This window comes from Sander lucioperca, chromosome 9 (assembly GCF_008315115.2).
Source record: "Sander lucioperca isolate FBNREF2018 chromosome 9, SLUC_FBN_1.2, whole genome shotgun sequence".
In the NCBI taxonomy this organism is placed as follows: Eukaryota; Metazoa; Chordata; class Actinopteri; order Perciformes; family Percidae; genus Sander; species Sander lucioperca.
In genome coordinates, this window is record NC_050181.1 from 11,516,804 (window position 1) to 11,529,966 (window position 13,163).

A 13,163-nucleotide genomic window follows, 5' to 3' on the forward strand; every position below is an offset into this window, starting at 1 on the left:
TATACAGGTATTATGTTGATAATTTAAGAAAATGCTACATTAGACCTTGTCTCCATCGCTCTACCTTGTTTTTGAGGGTGCTGATGTCATCTGACAGAGTGCTCACGTCATCTTCCAGCTGGTTGACTCTGGACTTTTGGGTGTTGATGGCAGAGCTAAATCTGTTGACAAGAATCTGCAGAAAGAAAAGTAGCAGAGATGTAAATTAAGCTGCATAAAGGAAAATTGAGATGCTGTAGGTGGTGTGCTAAAGCTTGATTGTGATTGGGGCTGTGCTTAAATTACGCTGGATGCACACTCAAATTAAGTGGATGTAATGCGGAGATTAGGTGGGAATCAGGAACGACAAGTTGGTGCAACAAGCACTGGCATCCGGTGGTGTGGTCTCTAACTCGTGTTGACACACAGGCTTTGGGCCAAAATTCATTGGGATTGCTTATCAACAGGAATCTCGAATGTTTTAAAAAGCACACCCATCCTGTGCCATACTGTTTGTGTGTGTGTTTGTCTGCATGTGTGTGTAAGAAACGGACATTGTGCAAAGTGCAAATTATAAAAACAATTAAAAAAAACAGATCTCATTGTGCTTGTGATCATGAATTTTGCATCAGGATTTGACATAATTTCATGGCTTTTGTGTCTACACTGAAACTATGACTCTTTTAAATATCTCTAAGTGCTCTTCACCTTGTCTTCACCCCTATCTGTAGCCTTCAGAGTTATGGTGCTAAGTTGCAGTACACTGACATGTTACCTTGGTGTCTGACACGGCCTTTTCCAGCTTCTTCAGCCTGTCCTGAGAGGAGGCACTGGCAGTGGCATTGTCCAGTTGAGTCTTGATCCTTCCCAGCTCATCATCCAGCTTCTCCAGATCTTGTAGTAAAGTCTGGGCACAATTATCACACTCTGGAATGCAAAAGAGTGTTTGATTAGCAAGGGGATCATACTCAATATATTGTAAGCTACACGCCACAGCATCAGACCTCATTTCTTTTCTTAATTCACCTTGGCAGTGCTCATCTGTGTTTGTGTCTCCTGGCTCCAGGGTGTTCTTGCAAACTGGAGAAACACAAGAAGAGAACAATTAAATGTAGATGATGAATTAAAATTTAAAAACAGAATACAGAAACGGAATAGAACTAACTTAGCAGAATTAAAGATTACTTTTTAGCATTTTTAGGCCTTTATTTGTAGAGGACAGCTTCAACTTGAAAGGGGAGAGAGAGAGAGGGAATGACATGCAGCAAAGGGCCGCAGGTCGGAGTCTAACCCGCGACCGCTGCGTCGAGGAGTAACACTCTATATATGGGCGCCTGCTCTACCAGGTGAGCTAACCAGGTGCCCTAACGTAGCAGAATTAAATAATGGATTAATGCATTGTTTTTAAATGGCAGTCCACAATCTAACCTCCAGTCCTGGGATCACAGTTGTTGCCATTGCCATTGCAATTACAGGGCCGACAACTTCCTCCTGACGTCAGTGGATTGCCATAGTAACCAGGAGCACAACTATGGGAAAGAGAAATAAGTAAGCCTTATTATTATTATTATTATTATTATTATTATTAAGTATTTTAAAATACATAATATATGCACAGGATTTCAACATCATTGCATGGCCTATTAAACTCATATGTCTATACAGACACTCACCTCTCACACTTGTCTCCAGTGTAGCCTGCTCTGCATATACACTCAAAGTCTCCAAATACCTCTTTGCAACCTATTGCAAAACTGCAGATTGACAGAGATATGATTTAGTTCTTGAAATACACATTTCCATTTCATTATAGTACATCTGTCTGTTTGTTTTTCACGCACCTGTTTGCAGGCCCGTTGAATGGGCACGGGCAAACTCTGCATGTCCTCTGAGCCGCGTTTCCATAGTAACCTTCTTTGCAGCGTTCACATCGGTCCCCAGCCGTGTTGTACTGACAGTTCTGAAAATGACATAATGTACTCATTAAACCACTTGCAAACTATATGTGAAGAAGCAAAACACTGAATAGACAATGTATAAAAAACGAAATTCAAGTACTGTGCGTGCACTGCAGCTAGCCTTTAACACACATGGTGTACCAACTCAACCAGACATCAAGTCTGTTATTACATTGCGGAATGCAATCATCTAGGGGCAGAGAGAAAAGACATGTCCCTGCCAATCCATCAAAGAGTGTGTTTGATGCACAGGGCATTGAGAGTGTGTGTTCAGCCTCCTGTGTCCATTTGTCTTTGGGCTGTAAGGGTGTGGATCCATGTCTGCATTCACACACAGGCCTGGTCTTGTGTGTCTTGCATAACAATAACACAACAGAGACGGAATAATGAGCAAGAGGGGCCATAACAGGAAATCAGTAAGCCATATCAAATAGTGCTTCTGATGTGACCCACAGATGTATCATGAAAGGTGAAAGGTCTAGACTCTGATTAATCTGTGGCTCACACTTAAGTCAACTGGATGAAGTAATCGCTCTTGGTTTTAGGTATATGTGTGGGTGTTTATTATATACCTGTGGTCGTGACGTCCCTAATAAGGGTTAAAGGTTAAGTGTATTTCTTACCAGGCATCTCCCCGTCCTCCCTTCACACTCATCAGCCAGACCGTTGCACTCACAGGGCACACAGCGGCCCAGAAAAGGCCCACTGCGATCTCTATAGTAACCAGGAGCACATTTCTGTAAAGAAAAAAAAAGATGGTAATCATGTGTGTGTATATATATATATATATATATATATATATATATATATATATATATATAAACATATATATAAAAATGTTATATAATATATCATGATAGAGTATCTTTTATGGAATTCATTTTCTTTTGTTTTTTTTTCATAGATTAAATAAAACCAATTAACAATTAAATGTTTTTGGCTTATCCAGTGAATTAAATACGTAAAAAAATGAAAGTTGTTCATTACAATGATGTAAAAAATCCTATAAATTCAACATTGGTAAAAAGCATTCCTGCTCACTGATTTGTAACATTACATACATAACTACAAACCATAAACTACAATTATTAACAGCATAAATGTAAATAAACACATTTCTATCTTTTTAGGTTATATACTATCATATTGCCCAACCTTGAATGATACCATGTACAAATGTATAACACAATAATCACTGATGTTTAGCAGAGAGAACTTAGAAACTGTAGAAGCAGCACAGCAACAAACTTGACCTCAAATGAGTGTCATTAACAAGTAACATTGAAGAGCCAATGCATGCCCTTTCCTTTCAGAGATAATGCTCTTCAAGTCACCAACAATCCACACCTGTGACGGTGAGAAGTGTAACCTACAGCTAAGGTGAAACAACATCCCTTCAACAACAAGATACATCACATCTTCACAGATCTTTTACCTGAATCTGAAAACTGGAAGCACTGTCATTAACAGAAGGATAGCGAACTGTCTGTCCTCTGTCATTTACCAAGGGGTAGCGTACCCCCTGGGTACCTTCATCATTCAACGATGGATACTCTATCTGCTGAGTTCCCTGATCATGAAGTGAAGGGTCCTGTATCCTTTGAGCCCATCTGTCATGGTGCCTGGCGTAGCGGGATTGCTCCCCTCTCTCTCGGGGCCTGTGGCCGGCGCAGCAAAGTCCAATCAAAGTCCAACACAGCAGGGTCTGTAACAAAACTCCTGTACGCCGCCGTCTATCCATATGCGTATCTGACATTCCTAACGTTTAGTCTGTGTGAAATAATGCTCCACTCTCCCCTGCTTCAGCCTCTTAAACACACACACTCACACTCACACACACGTACAAAAAAGAGGACACGCCCCATCTCCTACCTGAGTCAGTCTTACAGATCAGCATGAGTGTATGCAGGCACACAAGCACACACATGTAAGTGCTCTCTCTCTCTCATTTTCTCTCTCTCTCACACACACACACACAAGAAAATAACAATATTATAAATGCTGCAAGGGTGTGGTGACAAAGCATCTACTTGGAAAAGCAAGTTAAATATGTATTCATATTCTGTAAAATGGCATTAGTGTGTGTGTGTGTGTGTGTGTGTGTGTGTGTGTGTGTGTGCGTGTGTGTGTGTGTGTGTGTGTGTGTGTGTGTGTGTGTGTGTGTGTAACGGTGTTTGTGCAAGCATATGTAACAGAGGAAAGTCAGACAAACTCAGACAACACAAACAAACTCACACCTGAATCACGCTCCTTAAACACACGACAGACAAAACTAGGTGTGTCGGGTGTACTGACACACACGCGTACTGTCGGCAAACGTACTCAGGTTTATGAGTAACAACGGTTTGCCAACTGGCACACCCCGTGGGTCAAGGCGAGGCGCCTTGTCATACCGCCTCTGGGCACATATACTGTAATCAATTTCCTTTAAACACTCCTGAACAGACTTTTGCTCATGTATACACACAGGTTGGTAACCACATCTATGGCAACAGTACTCCAACAAACAAGGACCAAAGATCTTGATATTACTGTTTTTCTCCACTAATAAATGCTCTCTGTTACATGAAAACCCCTTTTAATTAGTGGTTGCTACATTCTCATTGTTTAATTAATTAGCCTCCGTGGGCAAACCTGGTGCAATCATGTGTATACAAATCAGATCTGATAAACACAAACACAAATCATCATTCCCATTATAAAAATAATTCAAGTAAAGTTTTTTCCTTGGCAACTACATCATGGTTGTTTGCACTATGTTTCTGTGAGCTGTAGCCACGCCAATGATTCTAGCTGTATAATCACCCATTTAATGTCTGCGTGATTGTGCATCATATCCCAGCCCGGGGCTTCACAATTTGGCTGTGAAGCTCTCCGGACGGTATTTTCCATGACATTCCATCCAAAGTGCCTCTGCTGATGAATCTTTCTTTAGGGAAAGGGTGTGGTACTTGGTTCAGGCGTGTCAGAACACCCTAAAAATATGAGGAGGAGGTCCAGCTCTTTAGAGAAGACAAGATTCCATTTCAATCAACACCTTGCTTCACCCTGCTTGTTTTCTCCACTGTTTCTCAGACCTGACAAAATGATCCTAATTTCCCCAACCATAACCAACCAATCTATACACCTACATATTATATATTATAGTATTTCAGGTGTAGAAAATACTTTTTTGAGTATGGAAGTTTTTTTCAGTATGGAAGAGTCAATGCAGTCAGACCTTCCATGTTTTTGTCAACACCCAAGACAGGATTCACTAACACGCAAAGTTTTTAACGATGCTACACTTGTCCATGCTTTAAATATGAGCTTGGTTTTTTTTTCTATATCTGTTGAGTTTGTAACCTACGGAGTTCAGTAAAGACTATTATTTGATTTGCAAAAAAAAGACACAGGTTGTACAGTAAGAGGATAATCATAAAATCTTCTAACATTTATCTATACACCTTTTTATTCAAGGAAAAATAAAGACAAAGCAGTATTGCGGGATATTTAATGGCCTTTAAAGTCCTCACCTCACAGGAGTCTCCGGTGTACTGAGGGGGACAGGAACAATCTTCCACAGTGTTTCCAGGACTACCAGTCCCTGTGATAGTCGCCCCCTCCAGGCCCACCTCCCCTATGCTGAGTCGCTGGCTCTGAGTAAAGTATAAGGCTCGGATCCTCAGGCCAACCAGACCGGCGAGGACCATCATCAGTTCCTCTCTGTTGACAGGCCTGTTGCTGACAGCATGGCGCCAGTTTCCCTGCAGACAACAGATCAGGTATTTTGTGAATAATTCTAAGAAATCTGTATGGGGGTGACCTAAATCAAAAATCATATTTCATTAGATTTCATATGATATAAAACAAGAAATACTATATATATAGTATATTATGGTATGCAGTATATCTGTCTAACACAAGATGCAGGGCAATGTATTTCAACTACGACTGGCCAGATCGTCTTTAAACTTGGAATAAATACTTATGGTCCTCTGAGGATGAATCTTCATGGCTTTGGTGACTCCTTGACCTTTTCTCTAGCACCATTATCAGAATAACATTTTAATTATCCAAAGCAAAAAAAATAACTAAATCTAATGGCAGATTGCTGTGAACTTTAAAAAGCACATGTACACTCCCCAGAAGACAAAGCCATTTCCATTTTAGACATTCAAAGAATTTTCCACTAGCCCCACATTCATCACACAAACATATCTTATAATCATATTCCAAGGAATCAACTTATGGGTTTGAATGACCTCATAACTTGCACTAAAAATATAAAAAATCAACAGTGTGTAGTTCATCCCCTATCAACACTTTCATATCATGTGGATAATTTAAAATCACAGCCTAGTGGTGATTTAGATTGTAAGGAAAAAGAAGGAACTGGTTTGTACTTTACCTCCAACAGCTGGACTCTGCCCTGATACAGCCTGTCTGGAAGTGGGACTTGTAAAGCCATGTGGATCAGGGTCATATTATGACCCTATAGGGGAAAATAATGAGATGTATAAATAAGTAGTGTTTCCGCCACTGATAAAAAAAAAGAGGTCTAAATGTGAAGAGATATTTAGCACTACGCACAGTCAGCACGACATCAGGTCTCCTGTCTAGGAGAGTCATGCCCTCACTGGGAATCCCAAAGGATTTGGACTGGTAGGTGAGGAAACCACCATAAGACGACACCTAAGAGAGAGGAATAAAGCCCAAATATCTGTCAGCTTAACTGAAAGGACTGCAGACATCACTGGAATACAGAAATGAGCTTAAATGAAACTCTGTAACTCTGCAACCTGGGTCTTATTGCACAACTAATAGTCAAGGCCATCATTTCTATCAGTTTATGATAGTGTTGTATCTTTTAATCTAATTACTAAAATTGTATGGACATTGCAATATTTCTAAAATGGAGTGCATAAAAGCAAAAGGAGATAATGCCAAAGAAAAAAAAGTTAAACTGAATTATTTGAACCAAACTATTTGGAAGTGAAAACCCACCTGTGTACAAACAGTGTGATAGGAAGGTGACAGTTAACTGAAATGTCCATTACAATGCTCAACTACCGCATTGCAAAACTGGGTCAACATGCAACAATTGTAAGTAACGTAGTACAGAAATGTAACTTAAACATTCATTTTTACTTCCAGATGAGTCATTTAAATAAACAGTTTAATTGCTTATGTTAGCGAGTTCAATTTTCTTTTAATATTGCATTTATTTTGGCTTAATTTTTTAATAAAAGAGCTATGAAGCTATTACTCTGGAAATACTGTATCCGTTTCCATATTTAAACATTAGAAAACATTTATTGACACATATCGTTGCCATGGTGTTCGCTCCCTTCAATGACTCACCCTGTCTCCCAGGTAGGATGATGGTGCCACCCAGTATAGAGTTTGAACTGTGGGAGGAAGCTCCTGGATGTCTGCCACCACTGTGTTACTGGCTGTGTTCAGCACAGAGGTAACCTCCTCCTGGTCGGGGCTTTCCAAACGCCAGACCCGCATCTCAACAAACTTACAACAGTAAACAGTTTAAAGTGAAAAATCCATCCTAAAAGTGTACTGTATTCACAATTAACAAGTGATAACATACTATGTAGGCTTATAACTTATAAATATATACATAATATTACAACCAAACAAACAAACAAACAAACAGAGATGAATAACAGAATAACAGAATGTACCCATATTCCAATGAAATCACCAATATGCAACTGTAGGCCGTTTTTCTGAACATCTGTATGTGCAGCTAAACAAATGATGTTGTTCACCACATAGCTGCTATCAGCCAGAAAGCTCTGCAGGCATAACAATTCCATAGGTATGTATAGACATGCAGGGGCACGAAAAGCAAACACACCTTCCCCCTGCGTTTGCTGGAGCTCTGACACTGGTCAGTCGCTCCGAAGCAAAAGCACCTGGTACAGCCATGAGGGTTGGAGGGGTCAAAATAGAAGGAACCTTCCCGACAGGTATCACACTTGACGCCAGCAACATTTCTCTAGAAACATAGCAGTAGTAATAGAGAGAAAGTCAGAGCAAGGAAAACAAAAATGAGGAAGTTTTTAAATCAGCAATTTGATGCAAAGAACTCACCTTGCAGAGACACCTCCCTGTGTCTGGGTGGCAGATGTTAGGTGTGACGCCACCTTGGTTACAGTTACAAGGTACACAGTCGGGGAAGCGATAATAACCTGCAGCACAGCGATCACACTGTCGGCCACCAATCCTAGGCTTGCAACTACAGAAGAATACACAGGGAAAGTATCTTTAGTCAAAATCTGGATGTGATTTTACAGTCATCACCACTGAGTCAGTATGCAGCGCCCAGGTCAGACCCTAGGTGTGTGGACACACCATGTTGCTTGAAGCTGTCCACTCTCTCCCCCGAGGACCCGTTTATATTAAAGGGGGGGCATAGTTCCTTCCCTGCATCTTCCCAAAGTCCACTATCATCGCTTTAGTCTTGCTGACATTCATGAGTAGGTTGTTTGCCTGACACCAGTTGGTCAGGTCCTCTACTTCTTTCAGGTAGGCCTTATCATTGGTGTCTGTGATCAGACTAAATATTGTTTATATTAATAGTATATATTATTTTATACGCAGGAAAACAAAAGAAATGTGTAGAACACAGATTTTCAACGTTTTTTAAGCCAAGGACCCCTTAACTGAAAGCAGGGACCCCCTACTACATATATTGTATAAAATTAAGTTGCATATTAAACTTGGCCTACAATAACATGTAGGGAGGCCTAAAGCCTTTATACATACCTTTTTATAGAATACTAAGCTATTAAATTAATTGTTGCCATGATTTTATAAATCATGTTTTAATGTTAAACATGTGGCACAGTGAATCCTAAGAATGAACTGTATCTGTGGATGGCTACCTTACCTATAGGCCAGTAAGCCTATCACCAGTTTTTTTTTGTTTTTTTTTTCACAAATAGGCTGATTTATATTTCCCAATAATATGTTAGATTCATGTTAAGACTGTTAAGATTTTTTTTTTTTTTTTTTAACTTTCAAAAAACCAACAGTAATTTGGTGGCCCACCCTGCAGTAACTGTGAGGACCCCCTAGGGGTCCCGGACCCCCTGTTGAAGATCTCTGGTGTAGAATACTATTTAATTTACCCCCTCTCACTAATAAAAGCTAACCTCCAATCTTAATAAGTTTTTAAAATTTCCACTTGCCTGCACTGCCCGGTGGTTCGGTCACAGTCAGGCCTTGTGTTGTCTTTGATGCCATTTGGGGAGCATTCACAGCCCTCACAGCCCAGCAACGGGTGATAGCTGAACGTCTGACCCTGGCACACATCGCAGGCTGGTCTGACTGTCTGAGGAGGACAGATACAGCGTCCTGTCACCTCGTCGCACAGTCGGCGGCCACACTCACAAGCTGCAGAAGGGGGAGAGGAGATAACAAATACATTTTAAACTTACTAGAGGTTAGACAGCAGGAAACTCTCTCATTCCAACCAGCACAAGTCAGAAGTAAGCATTCACTCACGTCTGCAGTAGGGGAAGCCGTAGTATCCCGTGGCACACTTTGTGCACTGACGACCGATGACATGCTGCCTGCAGGGACACTGTCCTCCAACCGGATCACAAGTGGTCCCTGTAGAGCCAGACTTGTCACAGTTGCAAGGCAGAGCTCCGTCATTATAGGCTGCTACAAGAGATCGGGCAGAGTCTCTGCAGAACTGGGAAGAAGTTCTCAGGCTGAGAGGACAGAAAAATTCAAATAAATTCTTTCAAATACAGATGTGGTTTTATACTCTATTATCACAGCTAGAGGGCACCATTTCCAATACTTCCACTGTACTGTTTATTATTGTAAAACTGCTGCACTGGTGGATACATTATTTTAGATTATTGGCCAGAAAAACTCAAACAAATCAATATGTATCAATATATCACAGCTTAAAAAAAGAGAAGAGCCGATAACCAAATAAAGAAAGAAAAAGAAAAAAACTTGTTTCACAGACATGGTGGATACTTACTCAATAAAAAATCCTTCTCCTCTACATTGTTGTATGAAATCTGCAGATTTATCCAGTGGCTTCTCTTTCAGGAGATCTGGGGTGTAACTGCTATCAGGAACCAACAATATATAATCCTATACAAAGGATACAACATGACAAATGATAAAAACACACAATCTCATTGTTTTGTTTGGTGCTTAATATATTCATATCAGTATGATGCAGAGTGATAAATATGGAGGATTTTAAGTGTTTTAGCCACATTTTTCTGCTTGATTTTATCTGAAGGGAAAGCAAAGCAAGGGTATAACAGGCAAGCAAAACAGGTTGGGAAGCTCAGCCTTTAGAAAGCTGTGTGGGGCTGCCAGGTAGAATACAGTCCCTTCATTGTTGTTATTGGGGATATGGCATAACACTGAGGAGAGAGGACCTCAGCATGCCAGGTACTCAACCTGACTAACTCCAGTACAAAACCAAACTTTAAACCTGCAGACCTTACACAGAAGCATGTCTTACTAATTTCTTTCCATATTTCTATCATTTTATACTCATTTCATTTAGTGGGTAAACACAATTTGGACAGTGTTTGACTTGACCACTGACCAGAATAAGTGTCTTCTTAGGTGGCACGATCACAGAAATGGTGGGCAGCTGCCAAGAATTCTGGTCAAAGTCAAGGGCAATGCGCCCATCAGCGATCACAACCTCTCTGCAGCCTGAGACGGCAGGGCAGAAGGATGCATTTATTGAACCTGTAAGAGAAGAGCAGAGTTGAAGTTGAGTAGAGAAAGAGGAAGAAATGCTAGCATGCTGCACAATAATCCATCCATCCACTAAAGCCATATAGGGAAGTGTGTCCAAGGCCTTTGATCATCTTGTCATGACCCCAGGGACTTAATCTGCTCTTAAGGAGGAATCACCCCCTCACTGACAAGGCTTTCCCAGTCACTGCCGGAGTAACCACGCTTATATCAAATGGGAGCCAATAAACTCTTGAATATGATTTCATTTGACAGGAGTCAGTCTACCTCTTCCTCCAACACACTCACCCTTCCATTCACGCCCTGCGTCCACTCGGACCTCTACGGGGTAGGATGTATGTTCAGCCTGGTGATAATGGACCACAACCACATACGAGCCCGGGATGGGCACTTTGGGAGTGAAATGGATCTCCGTCTGGAAAAAAAGGAGGAAGCTTTAGCATCAAACAGTCGTGGTAAAATTGAAAATGAATGTAAGGGCAGAGGTTGTTCATTGAATGTCTCCAACTCCCAGCAGCAGGGTCAGGTCCAGAAAAGCTCAAATTATTCAACAAGGTTTTTACCTGAGGGAATTTAAGCAGTATCCCATCACTCTGAGGTTCACTGACATGGAACACCCCCGTCTGTCGTCTCCGTCTCCAATCCTCATTCTCTCCTCGTTGGGGAGAAACAGCTGGTGCCGAAGATAGCTGTCCATCACGGGCAGCATACAAAATCCAGGCTGAGGTTGGCTTGTCGAATTGCCTCAGAATGCAGTGCCGGCTGGAAACAGTAAACAGCAACAAGATGTTGTTACTTAAAGCCTGTTGATAGTGTTTGCCAAGTGCTATTGTAGCAGAACAATGTGGGGGCAGTGGCCAGTCAGAGGTTGTGACCAACTTTAATCACCAATAATCCGTTTTTAAATCTTGAAATCGTCTGGTTATCACACACTGTCTCATCAATGTGCATAAATCCTGACATCACACACTAAATATACACACGTCTAAGGAAAGCTTTAGTTTTAAAGGCAAACACTGCCTCCAGGTTGCATGCCCCCTTTCTTCCTAATTCTACCTCCAATATTTGGTCAAACTTACTTAAAATTTGTGCTTTTCTTTCCAGATTCAGAAACTAAATGTAAAAGAAAATCCTGTTCAAACTGTTTCCTACTTTTAAGAAGATCCAATATTCTGCAAAATACTATTACTTACTATTTCTTTTTGTGACATATTTTTCTCTTTTGGGAAGGCTTTTTCTACACACAGACAACTGTAAACACACGTGTAAATGTAATATCTAACCTGGTCATTAGGTTCAGAGTAAGAGTAAATTAGGTGTGACAGAGAGTGAAAGGGGAGTTTGACCCTTCAGCCTCAGTTCAACAGCCTCAGGTAAATGAGCTTACACAGTTGGAGAGATGTGTGCATCACACCTGGAAAACAGATATGTGTGTCTCCACACTCCAAAACAACAACACAGTACAGAGGTCTAAGTCTTGTAGCATCATCTACTAAATTGCAGTTGATGTTCCTGCATTAGTGTATTTAAAAGCATGCAATGTGGTTTAGTCAAGGTGGCTAACCTGTCATCAGTGAAGCGGCCATGAGTGGATACACACAGCACCTTTGGGTCTACATACTCAATGGAGAACTCTTCTGCAGGGACTGCATACACTTTATACTACAGAGAGAAACAAATTTATTTGAAATGTCAATGCTGCCATCTACATATTGAGCAATTATACATCTTCTGTGGAAACATTTCCCTCACCAGCAGGAATGATGTAGTGGAAGTTTGCAGTAGAAGCTCCGTCTTGTGAGTAAGCTGCAACACCGTCACCTGACTACTGCTGTCCACTGCCACACTCCGGCACAAAAAGCTGCAAGTGACACACAACAGCTGAAAACATACATTTTCTACAACTTTCTAGCTCTAAAACACTATTATTTTGTCCAAATTGTAAAGACATAAATCAAGAAAATACTAGTACAAGAAATGTTTTGAAAGCTGAAGCATCAAAAACAGGCCTCACCTGTAGGCACAACTGTAAATGTTGGCCCTGGCTGGGATTTGGCCACCTGACTGGCCACTGATGAGTATGTTGACATTCTGGACAGTGTCCACCTCGCTGGCGTACTCCAGGACTAGGGCATATTGGCCAGGACGAGGCACGCGTAGACTGAGTTGGAGCTGTGACTACAAGACACAGATCATACAAAGTCATTTTAGTGTATTTTAATGAACTCCAATATAAGGACAAACTACTTAAAGGGATGCTTTGCCAATATTCAACCAACTTTGTATCATAATAACGTTGGTAGTATGTGTACATTAACTATGTTAAACTTCCCTGTTTCTTATCAGTGCCCAGATCGCACTACTGGCCAAATTGACCTTTCGCATAAGGACACAACATTCATACTGCCTATTCCTCGCTTAAAATGTTTTCAGAAACATATTTCAGCTTACAGTTTAACTGTAAGACAAGATTGTTTGTTACCA

General features: G+C 40.9%; 1 protein-coding gene across 3 annotated transcripts in view; it reads right to left on the reverse strand.

Moving 5' to 3' along the window:
- LOC116046047 (laminin subunit alpha-3) overlaps nucleotides 1-13,163 on the reverse strand; it is a 55,202-nt gene that overhangs the window by 14,227 nt on the left and 27,812 nt on the right. For 2 of the 3 annotated variants that reach the window (XM_031294175.2, XM_031294176.2), the window contains exons 26-47: nucleotides 12,694-12,857; nucleotides 12,432-12,540; nucleotides 12,244-12,341; nucleotides 11,243-11,441; nucleotides 10,968-11,094; nucleotides 10,522-10,670; nucleotides 9,937-10,052; nucleotides 9,444-9,655; nucleotides 9,128-9,332; nucleotides 8,028-8,172; nucleotides 7,792-7,932; nucleotides 7,281-7,442; nucleotides 6,510-6,611; nucleotides 6,328-6,411; nucleotides 5,453-5,683; nucleotides 2,561-2,674; nucleotides 1,821-1,939; nucleotides 1,653-1,733; nucleotides 1,408-1,508; nucleotides 1,006-1,059; nucleotides 755-906; nucleotides 65-175 (exon numbers count right to left, since the gene is read on the reverse strand). In XM_031294175.2, coding sequence (XP_031150035.1) covers nucleotides 65-175; nucleotides 755-906; nucleotides 1,006-1,059; nucleotides 1,408-1,508; nucleotides 1,653-1,733; nucleotides 1,821-1,939; nucleotides 2,561-2,674; nucleotides 5,453-5,683; nucleotides 6,328-6,411; nucleotides 6,510-6,611; nucleotides 7,281-7,442; nucleotides 7,792-7,932; nucleotides 8,028-8,172; nucleotides 9,128-9,332; nucleotides 9,444-9,655; nucleotides 9,937-10,052; nucleotides 10,522-10,670; nucleotides 10,968-11,094; nucleotides 11,243-11,441; nucleotides 12,244-12,341; nucleotides 12,432-12,540; nucleotides 12,694-12,857 — 2,976 coding nt within the window. The remainder of the gene's footprint in view (nucleotides 1-64; nucleotides 176-754; nucleotides 907-1,005; nucleotides 1,060-1,407; nucleotides 1,509-1,652; nucleotides 1,734-1,820; nucleotides 1,940-2,560; nucleotides 2,675-5,452; nucleotides 5,684-6,327; nucleotides 6,412-6,509; nucleotides 6,612-7,280; nucleotides 7,443-7,791; nucleotides 7,933-8,027; nucleotides 8,173-9,127; nucleotides 9,333-9,443; nucleotides 9,656-9,936; nucleotides 10,053-10,521; nucleotides 10,671-10,967; nucleotides 11,095-11,242; nucleotides 11,442-12,243; nucleotides 12,342-12,431; nucleotides 12,541-12,693; nucleotides 12,858-13,163) is intronic. The other variant, XM_036004772.1, reaches the window with a different exon arrangement.